At 46.0% G+C, this 20,743-nt stretch overlaps 3 protein-coding genes across 3 annotated transcripts; 1 reads left to right on the forward strand and 2 right to left on the reverse strand.

Moving 5' to 3' along the window:
• Positions 1-200: 200 nt before the first annotated feature.
• On the forward strand, positions 201-1,202 carry LOC115607756 (olfactory receptor 5F1-like). Its single transcript, XM_030485397.1, has one exon. It carries the CDS (start codon positions 201-203, stop codon positions 1,200-1,202), a length of 1,002 nt encoding a protein of 333 aa, XP_030341257.1.
• Positions 1,203-4,191: 2,989 nt separating this feature from the next.
• On the reverse strand, positions 4,192-6,693 carry LOC115607757. Its single transcript, XM_030485399.1, has 2 exons — positions 4,659-6,693; positions 4,192-4,595 (listed from the first exon to the last, which is right to left on the reverse strand). The coding sequence occupies exons 1-2, from the start codon at positions 6,691-6,693 to the stop codon at positions 4,411-4,413; spliced, it is 2,220 nt and encodes a 739-aa protein (XP_030341259.1). The 3' UTR covers positions 4,192-4,410.
• Positions 6,694-11,117: 4,424 nt separating this feature from the next.
• LOC115606136 (olfactory receptor 2D3) lies at positions 11,118-12,434 on the reverse strand. Its single transcript, XM_030481518.1, has one exon. The coding sequence runs from the start codon at positions 12,143-12,145 to the stop codon at positions 11,204-11,206; it is 942 nt and encodes a 313-aa protein (XP_030337378.1). The 5' UTR covers positions 12,146-12,434; the 3' UTR covers positions 11,118-11,203.
• Between the last annotated feature and the right edge of the window lie 8,309 nt (positions 12,435-20,743).

Below are 20,743 nucleotides of genomic sequence, written 5' to 3' on the forward strand. Positions count from 1 at the left end.
ATACCTGTATTTTGCCTTTGGGTGATGTGAGTAAAGTTTAGATTTCGAGTGTGGCAATACAAACTTGCAAATGTTTTTGAACTGCAAAACAGACCATAAAATATCACACTCTTTAGAAAGGAGATGCAATTTTAACTGAGTTACAACTACGTCTTTCTTGCAGGTAAACCTCTGCAATCATTTCCACACTGAAAGATAAGATGCAGAGGGGCAACCTATCAACGGGATCTGAATTTGTTCTTGTAGGCCTTTCTGATGCTCCAGAAGTTCGTTTGCTTCTCTTTGTGTTGTTTTTGATCATTTATTTGGCCACTGTGGCAGGCAACATCTCAATCCTTGTTGCTATTAGCACAAACACTCATCTGCACAGCCCCATGTACTTCTTCCTTGGCAACTTATCCTTACTGGATATCTTATGTCCCACTATCACTGTGCCAAAGATGTTGGAGGCCTTGCTGCTTGAGAACAAGGTCATTTCATTCCATGGCTGCATGTTCCAGCTGTTTTTCCTTATTGATATTGTAGGCACGGAGATTTTCCTCTTGGCTGTGATGGCATATGACCGTTACATTGCAATATGCCATCCACTGCAGTACATGAATATCATGAGTATGAAGCTGTGTGCTCACCTAGCCATTGGCATCTGGGTAGCAGGGTTGTTAAACTCCCTGTTGCACACATCTTTGATTTTTACACTCTCTTTTTGTGGTTCTAATGAAGTTGACCAATATTACTGTGATATCCCTCCTATGCTGGCCCTCTCCTGCTTGTCTACTTACAGTAGGGAACTGGTAATTCTCACAGTTGCTGGGGCCGTTGGGGGCAGCGCCTTTGTGGTCACTCTGATCTCTTATGTGTACATCCTCTCAGCTATCCTATGCATGAACTCTTCTGAGAGCAGGCACAAAGCTTTCTCCACCTGTGGGTCTCACTTGACAGCAGTATGCCTTTTCTACGGGACCACCATTTGCACATATGCACGGCCTTCCTCCACCTACTTGCCTAATCAGGACAGGATAGTTTCTATGCTCTATGGAATCCTCACTCCCCTGCTAAACCCCATAATCTACAGTCTGAGGAACAAAGAAGTTAAATGTGCCCTGAGAAGAGTGATCAGCCAGGTAAGAACTGCTTTAACAACACAAGAACAAGAACATCATTCTCTGTCTCTGGCACCCTCTGGAGCCCCACCAACTGGATAGGAACTGTGGTTTGTGACTGATCTTCTCTAACTTTAGCAATCTAAAAGTTAGATGCTGGAATCAAAACTCCTTCTCTGGGCTCTCTTTGGAGTTAAAAGAAGCATGCACCTCCAGGAGACCAGCTGGATGGCACAGTTTTTGGTCACTATCACAGGAGGAGATGATTTCAGCTGGTAATGTTATTCTCCACCAGGCACAGGTGAGCCTTATACACAGGTCTTGGACACGTGTCTTGGAGCATGAATGTTGGAAAATGGTCCTGTAGGCACACTTAAGATACACATTCTTTTGTACTAAAGCAACTTATAGGACTGATGCCTCTTATGGATGGCATTGCTCCTGCAGAAAACATAAGCACACCCTTTGTGGGAGGCTGACTGGAAGAAAGGCTCCTTTGTCATCATTTAAAGTCATCAGTTTGGGTGTGTTTTCAACCAGCATGCCAAGAATCCAACTGCAACACCTGCAGTGCCATCAGGAATTATCTGGCCATAGTTTGCACCATATATCTCAAAATCAGTCTGCCAGGGTGTGAATTGACTCCCATAATCATAGAATCAACTGGGTTGGAAAAGACCTTTAACATTAAGTCCAACCGTTCCCCAGCACTGCCAAGTTCACCACTAAACCATGTCACTAAGGGCTTTGTCTACATGGCTTTTGAACACTTCCAGGGTTGATGACTCCACCACTGTCCTGGGCAGCCTGTTCCAGTGTCTGAAGTAGAGATGTCAACAGTGCTGACCTCTATATATTAGACAGCTTTAAGACTCCTTTTATGGCCAACGGGGGAAAGGGAGGTTTTGTAGTCATGGGCTTTGTAACCATTGCTCTGGCTTTTCCCAGTGTTGGCAGACTGAAGGAAGATTTACAGAGTGTGCTTTAGGTCTGTGTGAGTCCATAAGTAAGAACAGTGCTTCACATCAGGCAAAAAGTGAAACCACGGCTGACAAAAGAAGAAATGGATGTGCAGAGAGGTGGGGTGCTGTGCAGTCTGCTCCATGTTGTGGCTATATATCTGTGTATCTCTTAGCTACAAGGCTCTACGCTAGGATGATAAACTCTTACACTTGAGATGGACCTTGGGCTGTGTTAAAGTGCTGTGGTGTGCCATTCCAGCTGTTGTGCCGGGTGCTAGATCACTGTTGTGTCTTTGTTGCTTGCACACTACCTACTAAAACCACATGTCAAGGATGTCTGTCTCAGTGGCCTTTTTTGTTGTTGCTGTCTTGGTGTAAAAGATAAGCTAATGACTTCACTGCAGGAACTTGTATCTCAGTGCTAACCAATGCACATTCTTAATATTAAACCAGTGGAAATCACTTAAGCTTCATCCATTCACAGCTGTTGGTCACAGGTTCAAAAGTCAACTGTAATGATCAAAAGAGCTTTTTCTGAATACATTCAGGATTTTCTGGGATTTTCTTTTGGTTTTAAAGTCTATCTCACCAGCTTAAGAAAATGCATGTAACTCCATCTGAGACCACCTAAACTTCAAAGTCAAGCATTAAGAAGTTGGGGCTACCCATGTAGCTGTAACACTATGAAGCTTCCCACAGAGTTCAATGCCATAACCTACACTACAGTTGGGATTTGGTTTTCTAAGCATGAGTTTTAATAGCATGCAAGGTGACCCAAAGTATCTTTCCTGGTCCATAGCTCCTGCGCCATAAAACATACAGACTATTTAGAGTAAGGTGAATAGATCAGAAGTTACCAGTCACCAACTGAGTGAAAAGATCAGAAGTTCTCTGCTGATAAATAGGGGCTATTGCTCTATTAGTGGGTGATATGGTCCAGGTGGTGCATCCCTGCCCACGGCAGGGGGCTGGAACTAGATGATCTTAAGGTCCTTTCTGACCCAAACCATTCTGTGATTCTGCTATAAGCAGAGTCCCAGATGTTTTCTTGGGGTTTCCTGTGGTTCTGGTAATATGACAGTGGAAACCATTTAAAAAACCCCAAATATCCCAAAGCCATCTGACAAATCACAAGACACGCATCAGTGTGGACAAAGTGACAGTGTGTGCTTCAAAAAATGCACACAGGAAGCTCAGTATAGGCTGGAGCACTGTTCTGCTTCTGGGGTCAGTTTAAAGCCATTCCCCCCCTGTCCTGTCACTACAGGCCCTTGTAAAAAGTCTCACTCCAGATTTCTCGTAGGCCCCTTTAGATATTGGAAGGCTTTTATAAGGCTGCCTTTTTCCTCTGTCAGTGACAGCCAACCTACTTGCACATTTAATTACTCTCTTCTGACAATTCTCAGGTCCTTTTAGACCTGTTTGGACTCCTGAATCTCTGTGGTACTCAGAGAAATACAGCCCTGCTACAGCTCTTGAAAGGGCTTATTTGACCTCTCTGAATCCTATATAAATCATAGGATTCAGCATGGGAATCACCAGAGCATAAATGGAGCGATGATCTTGCGCTCCATAGAGAACTGTGAAGTGGGTGGTAAGTACATGAAGAAGCCTGTTCCATAAAACATGGTGGCAGGAGTCAGGTGGGAAGTAGAGGTGGAGAAGGCTTTCCATTTGCTTTTGGACTTAATCTTGTAGACGGCAACTTTGATGCAGATGTAGGAGATGAGAATGAGGAGGATGGTTGAGGTGATGAGCACAGCCACATAGGTGGTCCATGATGTATGTGTTGGAGCAGGAGAGCTTCAGGATGAGGAGCACAGCATAGAAATGACAGCACAGGAACTGGCCCAGAGACCTGCTGTAGGCATCGAGGATTTTAGCCCCACAGCTGGACACTGGCATCACCTTGTCTGGTCAATAAGCTTGTGAGAGGCAGCTACAGACACTCAGAGAGCCCTGTGGTCCCCAAAGGTCCCTGGGATGCTCTGCTAGCCTGGGATGGGGCTGGAGCATCAGGGACACTGTGTGCTGGCGTTGGAGGGAGCTGCTATCAGGAAAGGCTTGGAGAACAGGTGAAGTTTAGCCAAAGGACCTGTCCTGCAGGGTGGCGGAAGGGGCTGGCCAGAGCAGGGCTGAGGAGGATCTCTAGGAGCAGCAACCACTTTGCACAGGCTTCTCCTCTCGGCCAGGTCCCCCTGCTGGGACAGCACAGCTTCCCCAGTGCCCCTGAGCCCACCTTCCCTTTCCCATCCCCAACAGACCCTGCTGCCCCTCTAGCAGGGTTTAGTCCACTTGCATGGCCCTTTGGAGAACCACAAACATGTTTGTTTACAAGAACAGAGGGCTCATGGAGAGCAGGAGCCGTGGGAAGCCTGGCCCTGCCTCTCCGCACCATGGCAGCTGTATTCAGTGGGAGAGCTCTCCGGGGATGAGGACACCTTCCTTCGCCGCTGGCGAATCTTCTCCAGCACCACACGAAGGGTGTTGCCAGTCGATGCTGCTGCAGTGTCCTGGGCATCCTGGGCTGGGCATGGTTGGCATGAGCATACATGCCTGGTGACAGGGGCACTGCAGTGCTGCTGCAAGGATGGGCTGTGCTGGCTGGGGATGCCTTCTGGGCCACAGGGGTTTGAGGTTGGAGCCATCTCAGGTGGGCTTCCCTGTGAGAGACCATCGGGAGTCCATCTGCTTTGCCTGTCTGTGCTCCTGGAGGTGCCCTGGGACCATGTCCCACAGCCTAGGGAGCTCTCGGAGCTGCCAGGGCTCTGCCTCCTCGAGGACCACCACTTCTGCCTGTCCTGGCTTGCTTCATTACCCCGGGGCTTGGATGGTGTGCTCCCTTCCCTGCTGGTGCTGCTTGTGGTGTTCTCCAGAGGGGCTATCCCGCTTGGGAAGCTGCTATCAGCAGGTCTGGCTTGTTCCTTGCAGCAGCCACAATGGCTCTGTGGGGCTCCTGGGGATGGTGCCATGAAGCCTTCATGGGTTGACCACGCGTGCGCTCCTTGTCCTGGCTCTGGCTTGGTGTCCATAGCAGGGAATGCTGGGATAAGGCTTGGGGACACAAGGATGGATGCTTGCCCTGCCGAGTCCTTCACCATCCTGCAGAGTGTCCTTGGTGCATCCTTGGTGGCTGTGCCCATCTCATTCCCAGAGCTGCAGAATGTGCTGGGCAGTGTCCTGGCCTCCAGGGATGCCTGGCTGCTTTCATCCCCAGGAATAGGGCTGTAGGAGGGGACGCAGTCCAGGCAGGAGCATGGTGTCATGGGGACCATAGCGCAGGCGAGGGATGCCTGAACTTGCTGCTGCATGACCCATTCCTTCTGGATGAGCTGCTTCGCTTTTGGCAGAGGGGCAGGGTCCTTGAGTGGCCAAAGGTGCCTAGCCCCAGCCTGCCTCAGTTTGGCCAGTGAGCGATGCAACATGCTCGTGGACCTCTGTACTGCCATGGGGAACATCTGGAGTTTTATCTCCAGGCATTTTCTTGCTGTATGTGTCCAGAGTTTGCTGTGGACCTTCTGGCTCAGCTCCAGCCTTGCGATGCTGATAGGTGCTGTAGCACAGGACCAGCTCCTGTCCTCAGTGTGGGCTTGGACTCTGCCTCGTGTGGGGACATTAATCTGACAGCCAACATCTTTCTTCAGTAGGATGGAAGCTGGTCCTGCTTCTGGTCCTGCTGCCCCATTATCCAGGCTGGGAAGGGTAGGGGAAGCTAAACCAAAAGGCCACAGGCACTCCTTGTCCCATGGTGGCAAACCCCTGCCCAGGTGAAGGAGGCTCTTCCTCAGTGCATCCTCCTCTGGTGCTTGGATGGCTGGTTTCTCCTCAGAGCTGTGTGTGCTCTGTGGCTCCTGCTGTCCTGCTTTGTGCTGTCCCACTGCGCTGGCATTGCCTAGGGCCCTGGGCTCCCCCACTCTATTCTCCTTTGGCAGCTTTGGGTCTAGGGGACCGAGCAGCGGTGGAGGGCACAGCATCAGTAGTGCCAGGGACTCCTCAGTGGGGTTGGGGTCTCCCCACAGCCTCCGCACTTCCTTCTCCTTGATGGTATCCACAATAGCGTTTGCCTTGGCCTGCATCGAGGGGCACAGCTCGTGCCGCAGCAAGGGCTGGCTTTGTCCTGGCAGGATGAGCTTTGGCAGGACACGGCGGCAGCCCTGCTGCTGTGCTGCTTGCTCCTGGGACTGCTGCACTGGCATGGGCAGGGCCCCCAGCCGTATCTCCAGAGCTTTCCCAGCTACGTGCATCTTCAGGGCTGAAGAGACTCTGCCAGCACACATGGGTTCGAGGAAGCAGACAGACCTCACCTCCACAGGGGCTCCTCCATCTCGAGTCAGGAGTGTTGCTGTCAGGCTCTCGGGGGGACTGACGCTCTCGGGGTAATTGGGAGAGCCACAGCAGCTCAGCTGGTCCTGCTCCACCAGCTCCTCCAGGTCCTGCCATAGCGCTTGCCATGTGCCAGCATCCAGAGCGGCTGCAGGTCCTCTCCTAGCCCATGCTGACAGCACCAGCTCCTGCAGCTCCTGGGCAGCCTTGATGCAGTCGGTGCAGCCAGGAGTGCAGCGCCAGGGCCCGCACAGGGGGGACGCAGCATTATCTGCAAGCCAGGGGGCAGTTCCTGAGTGTGGGACCATATACCCAGCCTGCTCCACATCTGGCTGGGCTCCTCTGAGGGGACCCGTAGGGGACTTACATGGCTCTGCTGTTCCATATCTCCGCCTCCATCTCCACTGTTGCTGGCCCCAGCCATCACCCTGTGGGCACAGCAGTGTGGCACAGTCACCCTCCTGGGGCCAGCCACTACCAGCGCTGGAACCAAGTGGGTGCCATGGCCACAAGCGACTCCACAGGCGATGGCTGATGGCGAGCAGGATGGCCCCAGCAGCCAGGATCAGGATGCTGAGGCCCAGAAGAAAGCTGTTGCTGCTCATGTGCAGGGACCATGACGACCACATTGGGAGCTGTGGAATAGTGGCATGTGTTGCCGTGAAGTCAGAGCCCGCTGCTGAGAACAGCCAAGTGATGTCACAGCCCGCATCATTCCAGTGCTCAGCCCTGCTGTGGGTACCAGGCCAGCAGCGCAGCCACCCAGAGCAGGACCCTTGGGGCTTTGGGCATCCTGCTGATGCTGATTCTTGAGCCCTAAATACCCTTGTGCAGATACGGGTCTTGAAACTGGAAGGAAATCATGGGTTGAAGAGGATGGCCATCTTTGTGCTCAGCATCTCCTCATGTGTGACTCCCCTGAGACACCTCAGGTTTGATGTCTCCTCTTAGCAGAACGGTAAGAAAAACATAGCCTTAACATCTAGTGTGGCCATCCAAGGGTGGGTGGCAGCCTGTATTGCTGTCACGATGGAGGTTGTGCTCAGGATGGCAGTTGTCAGTGGTAGAGTATTACTGTTCAGTTTCCTGTAATCAGTTTGTAGAATCCTAGATTGGTATGAGTTGGAAGTGCCCTTAAAGCTCATCCAGTTCCAACGCCCTGCCACAGGCAGGGACACCTTCCACTAGAGCAGGTTGCTCCAATCTCTGTCCAACCTGGCCTTGAACACTGCCAGGGATGGGGCAGCCACAGCTTCTCTGGGCACCCTGTGCCAGTGCCTCAGCACCCTCACAGGGAAAAGCTTCTGCCTCAGAGCTCATCTCAATCTCCCCTCTGGCAGGTTAAAGCCAATCCCCTTGGCCTGTCCCTACAGGCCCTTGTCCAAAGCCCTTCTCCAGGTTTCTTGTAGCCCCTTTAGGCACTGGAGCTGCTCTAGGGTCTCCCCTTAAGGAGCCTTCTGTTCCCCAGGCTGACCCAGCCCAGCTCTCTCAGCCTGTCTCCAGAGCAGAGCTGCTCCTGCCGTGGGAGAAGAGAAGGCTCAGGAGGGACCTTATCGCTCTCTGCAACTGCCTGACAGGAGGATGGAGCCAGGAGGGGGCTGGTCTCTGCTCCCAAGGAACAAGGGATGGGACAAGAGGAAACGGCCTCAAGCTGCACCAGGGGAGGTTTAGATGGAGATGAGTAACAATTCCTTCCCCAAAGGGTACTCAGGCATTGGGACAGGCTGCCCAGGGCAGTGCTGGAGTCACTGTTCCTAGAAGTGTTCGTACACCGTGTAGATGAGGCCCTTAGTGACATGGGTTAGTGGTGGCCTTGGCAGTACTGGGGAATAGTTGGACTTGATGAGCTTAAGGGACTTTTCCAACATAGTTGATTCTATGGGTCAATGAGTCTATGAGCCTTGTATGGCTGCAGATCAAGCCATGCTTTTATGGGTAGCACCAGCTATGGAGGAGACCACCTCACAGACTTCAGCCCCTCAGGCAGCAGAAAGCAGCTGAGAACCACCAGCAGAGCTGACATCCTCAAAATCAAGTAGTTCATGTGGGTCAGGACCCTGATGGCAACAATGGGTCACAGTGGTCCTGATCAGCCTCACCTGGTGTTTTCTTCGCCTACCACATGCACACTCACCCTCTCCCATGGACTAGGACCCCTCATTGTAGGGGTGCGCCTGGCTGCAACTGACTCCTTGATGGACCTTGGACCTGGACTGTAGGTAGTTTTATTTCTGGAGGGGCCATTGTATTTTGTCTTCAGCCACATCACCTTTTGCTTCTGACTGATAAACCCTGAATCTAGTTGTTCATCTGCCATGGCTGTGGCTGTTGATGGACCCTTTGTGATGTCCAAAGAACTTGTAAGGTGCCAAGTGACTTCTGCCAACCAGATGTTGTTGGCCAGGGGCAGCTGCTTTCTCAGTTGCTGCTGGTGTGGTGCACAGATCTTGTAATCTTTCAAACTCTAGTGGCCACTTCTGTATTGACCCAGTGGAGGACTGGAAAGAAGTTTGCCAACCCATAAACTCTCCAACCACCAACTTCAGGGAATGAAGGAGTTGTGACAAATTAAACTGCTTTAGAAGTGCTCATTGTCTTTAACAAAGAGGAAAGTTTCCTTCTCCTTAGTGTCTATGAAGTTGTCCCCAGGGGCTTGTTAGGAAGAATGAGGTAGGTTTACTATGAGCTTTCTAAGAAGGTTTCAAGATCATTAGAGGCTTCTTTACGATGCCCAGAAGGGCTCGTTAAGCTGATGACTCTTGGGTGGCTGGCCCCCAGGGGAATTCCTTGTTTTGGGAAGCGGAGAAGTGTAATTTGTGATGTAAATAGGTTTAATGACCTAGCTAATGTTGGAGTTCAGGCCTGCTAAAAGGCTTCCAGTGGGTCATGCTATGACTATTGCCTCCACCTACTGCTAGACAAGGCCTCTTATTTAGTCTTATTATGGGTACCACCATGTTCTAACTTTCCATATGCTTGATCTAGTTTTCCCGATACCTTCCTCATATGTTTCTGGTGATGGTTATTTGACAGGCAGAAGGAAGAAGAGACAAAGCTGGAGGATATTTCTTAAAGCAGAACAGTTGGGACCACAAAGTTTGAGGGGAAAGACAAGATTTTGGTTTTAAAGATACTCTATCTCCTTTGGCTGTATATCTTCAATGTCACAGGGACTTGTTCTTGTGTTCTTTTCAAGCATTGGTTTATTAGACTTTGAAGTCCATTGATGAAGGACTTTCTGTGGTTTCTCTAGGCTTGAATTATTCCACAACATTATTCCACATTTTCCATATTCCATATTTAATTATTCCATAACTTTACTTATTGAAATATGTCCACATAAGAAGGTTGATCAGCTGTGGAGAGGCGTTCTCCCTCTGTAGTCAGTGAGGGATTCAGATACAAAATTAGAATTCCAGTGGCATCCAATGGCATCCAGATTTTGGGTGTAATGTCCCTGAGTAACAAATAAACCCACACCACAGAAAGCAGGATGCCCCGTGGTCCATGACTGAGAAAGCTAGTGGGTGAGGAGTAAAACCACCTGTATTGCATGAATGGGAGTACAAAGCACATGTTTAAAAAGGTTAGTTTAATTGTCAGAGAGTTCAGGAGGTCTGAAAATACTCTTCATCTTGCCTGGGTTACTTAAAACCTAATGATGTGTCTTTGAGTTATAGAAGGAAAACCTTTCTCTGATATTCATGTCTGATTGTGTCCTACTCAAATCAGAGTCTGTGAGGACCTGGAGTTGGACTGAAATGCAGCAGGAATCAAGAGGGGCAGAAATCTGTTACAGAGGAAGCAAAGCAGGTTATGGGTTATGAAAAAATTGGGGCTGTGCAGCCTGGAGAAGAGAAGCTGAATGGAGACCTCAGAGGAGCTTCCAGTGTCTGAAAGGGGCTACAAGGATGCTGGAGAGGGACTCTTCATCAGGGACTGGAGTGATAGGACAAGGGGTGATGGGTTTAAACTGGAACAGGGGCAGTTCAGGTTAGATATAAGGCCGAAGTTCTTCCCTGTGAGGGTGCTGAGGCGCTGGCACAGGGTGCCCAGAGAAGCTGTGGCTGCCCCATCCCTGGCAGTGTTCAAGGCCAGGTTGGACACAGGGGCTTGGAGCAACCTGCTCGAGTGGAAGGTGTCCCTGCCCGTGGCAGGGGGTTGGAACTGGAGGAGCTTTAAGGTCCCTTCCAACACAAACATCTCTTTGGAAACAGGGTTGAGAAAATGCTCACAGTGCAAGGGGGTCAATATTAGTTGCAGACAACTGCACCCTTTATTGGAGAAGATGGCAGTTTTGATTGCTAACCAACGTAACAGACATTGAGAGCTCTCCAGGTCTGCAGAGAAATCATAGTAGCAGCTCATGTTTGCAACATAACTTAAATGTTTGTATGCTCTGAAGTTAATTACAAAACTCTTCAGAAACAAAAGACATTTAAAGCTTTATATAAAGCTCTTATTCTCACAGTTCTTTAACTCTTAATTCTTCTTTCATTTCATGATGCTATTGGCATTTCCCACTTCTATTTTAAACGAATGCCAGTGAGGCAGGCTGAAGTCACAGTGTCTTTATTTAGTCTCTGGCTTTAAGGCCAAATCCCAAATGTTGTTTAGAAAGTTACTAACTTGCATACAAGTTAGACCTTGTATGGTAGGTCTTTTTGTTTAGGTGTTGTTGGATTTAGCCCATTTATTATTTCATCTCAGTCTTTGTAAAAATACATCTAGAACAATTGCAGGTAGAGAAATAATCACATTTGAGCACTGTTTCAACTCACAGAACTCAAAGCAATACCACCAATCCCTGCAAAGCCTTTAAATAAAGAGGGACTTGGGTCTATTCACTGCCCTTCTCAGGGCACACTTCATGTCCTTATTCCTGAGGCTGTAGATGAGGGGGTTCAGCATTGGGGCTACAATGGTGTAAAACACTGCAACCACTTTGTCCCTATCTTGTGGAGACCTTGACTTGGGATTCATGTACATGCAGATGGCTGTCCCATAGAATATGGTTACCACGGTTAGGTGGCATCCACAGGTGGAAAAGGCCTTAGATTTCACATGTGCAGACTGCATCTTCAAGATGGTGGAAAGGATGTAGGCGTAGGAGGTGATGATCAGAAGAAAGGGGATGAAGACAATGAGGATGCTGAAGATGAAGATGACCAACTCCAGGAGGGCAGTGTCAGCACAGGCCAAGGCCAGCACTGCCGGCACTTCGCAGAAGTAATGGTTCAAGGTGTGAGGTCCACAGAAGGGTAGATGCAAAGTGAGGCTGTTGAGCACCATGGAGCTCAGCAGGCTGCTGGCCCAGGAAGCCATGACCATGTGGATGCAAGCTTTCCTGCTCATGACAGTGGTGTAGAGCAAGGGGTGACATATTGCCGTATATCGATCGTAGGCCATGACCCCAAGCAGGAAACACTCTGTTATGCCAAAAGCCAGAGAGAAATACATCTGAGCAGCACATCTAGAGAAGGAGATGGTCCTCTTCTCGGTCAAGAGGTTCACCAACATCTGGGGGATGTTGCTGGAGACGTAACAGATGTCTAAGAAGGACAGGTTGGCAACGAAAAAGTACATAGGTGACTGCAGCTGGCAATCAGCTCTGATCACTGCAATGATCATGGTGTTCCCAACAATTGTGAGCAGATAAAAAACCAGGAACACTATGAAAAGAACAGTCTGTGTCCTTGGCTGGGAGGAGAGGCCTTGAAAGATGAATTCTGTCACTACGCTTTGGTTTTCCTCGGCCATTATTATTATAGTGGTTTAGCTGTCAAGATAAGAAATTGTAACAAAGTCAACTCAAATCAGTTGCAAGATAAGTGTAACGAGCTCTGAAGAAGAGAGAACATAGAAAACAATGTACAAGACACAACATAACATCTATTTTATATTATATGTTATGGTGACCAGAGAAATGAGAACATGTTGAGTAAGTTTTCTCATGGTACATTTAGCTGAACCCCTGATCGTGTTGGTTGCAGTCTAAGTACACAGATTTAACAGAAGAATGCTTAATTTATACACATTTTAATGCCCAACAAAGTTACTATCCTCTTTAGAAATAAAAATTCAATGTTAGACAAAAAACTATGTGTTAAAATCCCAGTTCTTGATACCCTTTCTTAACATGGTAAGAAACATGGAATAGACTTCTAGAGTGAAACAATCCTTCAGGCAGTCTCATCATGACACACATCTACTCTTTTGGACAAATATCCAGAAAGCTGTGTCCTTTTCCTGCAATAAAACCAAACTTCAGCACACAGACCACATCTGGCAAATTAAATATCTCCAACCACCTTAATGTGTATCTAGGATCTTATGGCATTCTCATCACTATAGCTCCTGATGTTCATATTCTGTTCTTACACTGTGCTAAGATGTTTTAAGGCTTTACTATGAGATGAAAGTTTCTGAGTAGTATATGATCACAGCTGTTGGATCCTGAATCTTCATGAAGTAAAAGGTGAGTAGCAGAATGCTTACACTAATAATACTGTATGTCACTTGATATGCTGCACGGTATCTGAGACATCTGAAGGCGGCTGTCACATTTGATGCAGGGATGTTGCAGGGCTTGCGTTCCTTCTCTGGAATAAAAATTGGACAAATGACAGGTCACACCAGGATGTCTCAAGTGCTACCAGGCTGTTAGAGCTGAACAAATTACTTGGATGCCTACTTGATACAGTCAATGGACTCTAAAGGGCGATTCAGATCACCAGATAGTTGGTGATAACTTCATCTCAACTTCTCAGCTGTTCCTGAGAACCTGAGTAGCCTTCTGGACTTAACCTTGGCACCTGATTTATTCCTCAGTCATGACAGAGATTTAGATGTATGGCTTACAGATAAATGCTTATATGTAGGTGCCTAAATCTGATGTCTTAAGCTGAAACTGAATCCTATCCTGTGTGTTTAAGACTAAGCAGACTCTCGCAACCTGAATGAGCAGTAATGCCGTCAAGAGAAAATATTGCAAAATGAAGCATCTTTCCCAAATAGAAACTGTTCTGGAAGGGAGGTTGATAAATAATGCTAAAAAGCTCAATTCAAGGAGGCAGTTTGCATCCCAAGGTTACTGTCTCAGGTAGGTGAGATGGCTGAGCTGCCACCCTAGTCCATACAGCTGGAGGACTCTGTCTCCACTGCAGCCCAGGGAGCTCAGACTACTCAGCATCTATCTCTTGGTCAGTCACAGCAGGCACATCCCTCCTGTCTTGAAAGGAAGGATTAAGGTGCCAAAGCATTGACACCTCTTGCTAATTTAGGTACTGTGATATCTGAGACACCAGTATGGGACTAGCACGTACGATAAAAGAGCTGCAGAAGACTTGTAGCAACCAGCTTTTCACTGGCACCTGTGCAAATATGGCAACAGTTCATATGGAAACACCTAAATTTCAGTGAGATGGGTCTGATCCCTAATGTTTAATGAGGTTAATCCAATTCTTATTCAAGACATGATCTTGCTAGACTAGGTGGACTCTATCAGTTATGGTGTCAACAATAAGAACCTGAATAACATGAAATCCAGCATCATGCTTAAAATGGATGTAGAACTTGAGAGACATCTTTCATTTAAACACATATATACACAGCCATTTTTAAGCCTGTGCCAACATAAAAAGCTACATTGAACTTCTGATTCTGTTCAGTCATTTCTAATTTACTTAACTACACTGTGCAGGCGAAGAACAATTAATTTTTGCCTTCAGTAAACCAGTTGTGGCAATGTTTCTGATGAATATCATACTGCATGAAACAACATCCTGCAGGATCTGAAAACTGCAAGCCTCTGGGAGGGAGAAGGGAAATGTACTCTAGCAATAGTATAAATAACTAGAGTGAGATTTTATATAGGGTTTAGTTTTATAAATACTTTGGAGTATCTAGGACAAAGAGGCATCTAGAGGCATCATCCAGGACATGAGAAGTTTCATGGACTTGAGATCTGTGCTTCTATATCATTTACCTCCTTCTGAAAATCCTCTCCTTATATTATCAACTTCAGTAGATTGCACAAGCTCTGAACTTTACATCTTTTGATCTCAAAGCAGTTTGAAGGATGAGGGTCATTTAGGTTTTAGAGGTGAGAAAAAGTAGGCAAAAATAAGCTAAGAACTTTGCTCAAGGTTGAAAGAGGTTTCTTAGAGAAACCATTATCATATCACAGCATATCTATCAGCAGTGACAAACATATCTTGGACCTATGTGAATTCTCATATAGATCAAAATACCTTGAAAGCATCCTGACACATTTCTGTTCAGGTTTTGTAAAATTAAAGAATTTTTTCTGTACCTGAAAAAGTTGAATCTGCAGCTAGGTTGAAGCTCATCCAATAGTGGGAATACCGATAGCAGAATCCTCAAAATTGCAGACACCCTCCCCAGTCTCAAGAAATGTGAGACATTTGTAAATAAAAAAATAAATGTGGAGTGGTTTGGTCCTTCACAAGGATTTAACTCATCCAAAGTGATAGCAAACTAGTGCAAGAATTGAAATTGCATTTCAGATTTTCCCTTTTGAGACACCATAACTAATTTTAAATGCCAAAGGGAAGTGGTCCCAGAGGTAACATTGCAATTACTTCTTAGAAGCACAAGCCCAAGTATACTTTTAAGTCACAAACAATTCTAGTTGCAGTAAAAGTTGTTAAAATTGCCTGTTGCCTGTTCAAGACTTGCTGAACTGTGCGTTACACTTCAAATCTCAAGAGATCAAATATCTTAGTAGATTTGTGGAGTTTCAAGAGGATTGTCTAAACATGGAATTTTATCCAGTTATTCCTATTTTGTGCCAAATGACTTCTGTGAGGGTAAAGCACACCAATACTCTGATTTTGGTCTGAAGACATCAGGAAATGCAGAATCTGATACATCTCATAAGGTGAAATCCTCATCAGATGTCCTGAAGTTAGTTATCTAGGTCTAAGCTACTAACTTTCTGTATAGTTAACAGGGAAAATAGCCATTTTCAGAGCACAAGGGAAACACTTCCTCCATAATCAGCTCAGAGGAATCAGCATTTCTAGACAGTAGTTGACCTCTTTGTCAGGAGAGAGGAAGATAAATACCTATATTTGATGAAATGACTTGTCAAGGGCCAGCGGAGTGGGAAGGCAGTGGTGGAACAGACAGGCTAGATAGTTTCCCCTGGCACCAGGTATTCATCTCTTTCCCATCCATCTCCTTCCCCATCCATCTGCCTGGACCCAAGATGGGCACCTCAGGAAGTCAGAAGAGTTCTCAGGGAACTGCACAGGATTCAGTAAATATATATATATATACACATAACTTCAGCTGTCTGAACTGCAAAACTTTGGGCTCAGTGACTGGGTTTATCTCATGACATATTTTTGATGAGGTGTTCGTGCTGGATGAGGTGTGCCAAAAGTTCAGACAAACTTTTGGAGGCCTGAGGGGAAATAAGACCTCACTTTGGACCTGCTTCCATTAGGAATATAAGCATCTTCAGCCAGGATAAAGAGGTGTGCTTGTCTCTGAGGAGAGGCCATCATCTGTAACCCTCTCCTAGGGCTAGGTGCTTAAAAACCAAGTGTTCCTCAAAACCAAGATGTTCTTTTTTATCTTGTGCCCAGTAACACTAGAAAGAGGCAGCTTTGTCAGCCAGCTGTGATTTTCTTTGCCAGAGCTGGAAAAATCTTAACAGGGAAGGATCATAACACTCTCATCCAGTTTCTGATACTCTTTCTCTGAACATCTGTTTTTGGCTGCCATCAGAAATCGATACCCCTGAGTTGACCCATCTCTCACCACAGAGCTACTCTCATATTCTTGGAAGTGGGGCTGCCCTGTTGGAACAGCAGGATGGGAGCACAGACAGCTCTATCATTGAACAGCCAGCTCAAGCAGGCACCAAACTGTTGGCAAGCTCTGTTTGGTGATCTTTTTTTATCCTGCTGCTTCAGGAGAACCTCCAGTCTTTCCCTGCAGTTGCTCATTCACATCTCTACACATACGGTCTTCTTTGACGTGGTCTTTTGCAGCAGGATGCCTGGAATTGTATAAAGCTGTCCCTGTGAATGAATCAAATAGTGGGGAGTCCAAATAAAGTGAAGGAAAATACCCCGTATCAATGAAATCCCCATACTAATAATTGTCTGTGCATTTGCACTTCACATTTGTCACTGAAAATTACACTTCACCTATTTGCATATCTGGCTAATCTCATACAACCAGTGAGGGATGAAAATTAATCATTTTCAAGTATCTATTCCTAAAGAGAAATGATTCCTGAAATTCGTGATATGCCTTCAAAAAACTATTTCATATGCCTATTGCTCTTGAACTTCAATTGAAACCTTGACAAAGATTGACTTTTACTGCTTACTATAACTATACAGACCAGTTGTAGATGGCTTCATATGTCTCCTGAGCCACTCCAACAGTCACTGCCATCATTCATGTCTCATATGAATATCCTGTATTCTTACAAAGTGTATGTTAGCCAAAATGTAGAACCAGTTCTGGTGTCCTCAACATAAAAAGGACACGGAGCTGTTGGAGTGAGTCCAGAGGAGGGCCACGAGGATGATAAGAGGGCTGGAACACCTCCCATATGAAGACAGGCTGAGAGAGTTGGGGCTGTTCAGCCTGGAGAAGAGAAGGCTGCGTGGAGACCTCATAGCAGCCTTCCAGTATCTGAAGGGGGTCTACAAGGATGCTGGGGAGGGACTCTTCCTTAGGGACTGTAGTGGTAGGACAAGGGGTAATGGGTTCAAACTTAAACAGGGGAAGTTTAGATTAGATATAAGGAAGAAGTTCTTTACAGTGAGGGTGGTGAAGCACTGGAATGGGTTGCCCAGGGAGGTTGTGAATGCTCCATCCCTGGCGGTGTTCAAGGCCAGGTTGGACAGAGCCTTGAACCACGTGGTTTAGGGCAAGGTGTCCCTGCCCATGGCAGGGGGGTTGGAACTAGATGATCTTAAGGTCCTTTCCAACCCTTACGATTCTATGATTCTATGATTCTATGATTCTATAATATGGTTAAGTTGTGAATATTCACCTGTTTTTTCACTTCTCCATATTTGCTGTGAAGAAGGTGTTTCTTAGGAGGAAAAAAGGATTTTTTCCTTAAGCAAAATTCAATTATATTATTACTGTGTGCTTTTTTACTGTCTGCAATGCAACCAGGGCAGATTTTCCTGTCTGTCTTTTGTATGGTGCTGTCAGATATGAAAATGTGCAACATGAAAGAGGTCGTGACTGATTTCTTTTTCTCCTTTAAAGGTACTATCCAGTTGTAAAATTCAGGTTGGGTTATAGTTCTGGCTTTAAAATTCCCAATGTTTTGGGGATCAAAAAAGTTACCATTTACTATTCCAGTGCCATTATTTTTTTATTCTATGTGCAAAAGACAGAATCATAGAATTGTAGAATCACAGAATGTTTGGGTTGGAAGGGACCTTTAAAGATCATATAGTTCAACCCTCCTGCCATGGGCAGGGGCATCTTTCACTAGATCAGGTTGCCCAAAGTTATGTGCAAAGATGCATGTATCTGTCACTAACACCTTCCTTATACCCATGGGGCATTATAAATTTGGAATCAAGACTTTCAAACCTTCATACCCAAGACTCCTATTGCAGAAAGCTGAGTAAATCTGATTATGCTTTGCTAAGGCACCTTGTTTCCTCTAAGTAGGCTGTTTTCCACTGAAAATCTTTTATTCTCTTAAATACTTTGGCACATACAGTATGTGAGATCATAGAATCATAGAATGGTTTGGGTTGGAATGGACCTTAAAGCTCACGTAGTTCCAGCTGAGATGAGCTGTTTAGATGCAAAACAAATTTTAGAGCCAACATAAACACCAAGAACAAGAAGATTAAAGATTAACATGTAACTATCATTCACCTTGGACTGCACATGCATATGCACACACACATGGAGTAGTGTTTATTACTTAGTGGCACTTCATAGAATCATCATCTATTATTATCTAGCACCCTGTCCAATTGCATCTTGAAATCCTCAAGTGACAGGGACTCTACATCCCTGGTGAGGTTTTTCCAGTAAATGATTGTTCTTACTGTAAAAGATTTATTTCTTCTATTGAGATGAAATCTCTCCCAGTGCAATTTGTACCTGTTGCCCCCTGTCTTCTCCATACAGCTCCTTGTGAATAGAGAGCCTTTGTCCTCTTTGTAGCCACACTTTAAGTACTCTGTCTTCATATATAAGAAACTGTATTTCCTCTACCTGAGTAACTGTATCCTTAAAAACTTATTATCATGGAAAGTGGGTATTTCAACCAATTCAGAAAATGAGGTTTATGTTTAGCTCTAATATGCTAGAGGGCACTAATAGGACTTAATGGCCCTGATGATTCTCACCTGGACCACTCCACACACATGCCCGTGCCCATGGCCCAGGAGCCCTATTTAAGCTTAGTCTAGGGCTGTCAATCCTTCCTTGACTACACTGGAGATGTGTCTGGCTGCAGCTGTGTCTTTACCTCTTGGATAGATCCTGGATCAAGAGCACAGCTTTGTCTCTAACCCTGCTCCTGGCCCACCTCCCTTTGCTCCTGATGGCCCATTGTAGATGGATCCTCTACTTCTAAATTTCGTTGGACTCTAATTGAAAACACTGCTCACTCTGTCTAACCCAGGTATGAAATATCCCTGAATATCTCCAATATTAAATCCCCTTTTTTTTTCTTCATAAAACTACTTGGTTTTCAGGCTGGACTCTGATGCTGTGCTCCATTTCTCCTTAAAGGTATTTTCTTCCTGTTCCCAACCTATCTCATACACTAGAAGTTACTAGGAGCTCTCATTCTACTAGGTGTATGCATTTCCTGCTGTCTCTACATGGCAATGTGGATACAAGATTTGCATTCAGTTTGATGTCACAGTTGACTGGTCACATCATTGCACTGCTTATACCTGGCATGTAGTTGCATCTGTTCCCCAAAGAATTTCTAAGCTCTAAACCCCAGATGTTGGCAGAAGTAGTCATAAATGCATAGCTTATCATTGTGAATACAATTCAAAAGCAGGATGGGACCAGCTGTGGTGGTCAAGCATGGAAACTTGGCAAGATAAACTGACCAGCAGCCTGCTTAGTGGCCACTGGCCCCTTTTAATGCCACTTCTCTTGCTCTTCCCTCATCAGCCATGATACCTCAGTTACTCCACCATTGTCTCCTCCCAAAGAAATGACCCACCCTGATCACTTCCCCATGTTCATTCCAGTTTTGCCACATTCATGCCTGATCTAGGGGTTGGACTAGATGACTTTTAAGGTCCCTTCCAACCCAAACTATTCTATGATTTTGTTATTCCTGGTACCCAGGTAAACTAGACCCATGGTGTTTCTGGAACGTTGGTACTGCTGTCCTCATGAGGTTCTGCTCCCCAGAGGTGCCCAATGCTTCCCCTTCAACCATCTCTGAAGTCTGCCCATCTTTAGCACCTCTGGTGCCCTCCTCACCATGGGTGAAATTTGGCTTTCCATCATGGCGCTGTTAATTTGACAGTTCATCATTGTAAGTTATGTCCACTGTTTTTTGATGGTGCATTCAGTGTGTTTGAAAACAAGCTAGGGACTAGTCACCTTCCTAAATCTCTTTTCTAAGATGAACATTGTGTCACAGCTGTGTCTGAACCACTGTTTCTACACAGCTAAGATTCAGGTCCCTAATTTTGTGTATCTCATATTTACTTCTCCCTCTTTGATAATCTTCATTATCAAAGGAGTGAAATATTTATCTCCTAAGGTAACTTTTCCCAAGTGTGGCACATAAGAAGAGCTTCCCCACAAGTATTTTGAAACAAAAGCTCTCCTTTTCTCTGCTGCTCCTAAGGGCTTCAGTTGGTGTGGTGTGGTCTGGCATTGGTTCTGTTAATGAATAAGTATTTGTGCGTGGTGATCCATCACCTTAGATGACATTTTCTATTTAAACCCACAGCTGGGACTTGCAAATTTTTTTGTTTGTCTCTTAAAAATAGATGGGTTTTCTGTATCAGCAAAGGGTCCTATAAAGATGTCACATAGAATTAATTGCATCGAGCTGTGTGTGATTGCTAAACCTTATCTGGGGAATGCACATATGTAGCATTCATTTATTTGATCTTAAACCAGCACTGCTCATTAGTAAGGTTAAACCTGGCTTCTGCACTGCCAACTGGAGATGTTCCTGGTTTCAAACATATTAGCCCAGATTTATTCTTAGCACATATCCATGGGGACCTGGATATCCTCTTTGCCCCATCATTCCCTCTTGGAGGGAACTAAATGTGAGGGATGCTTCTCAATCTGAAAAATACAGTTCCTTATGGAGTGACATAAAGAGAACTCTTTACAGTATGGGTGGCA

This window comes from Strigops habroptila, chromosome 4 (assembly GCF_004027225.2).
Source record: "Strigops habroptila isolate Jane chromosome 4, bStrHab1.2.pri, whole genome shotgun sequence".
Taxonomy (NCBI): Eukaryota; Metazoa; Chordata; class Aves; order Psittaciformes; family Psittacidae; genus Strigops; species Strigops habroptila.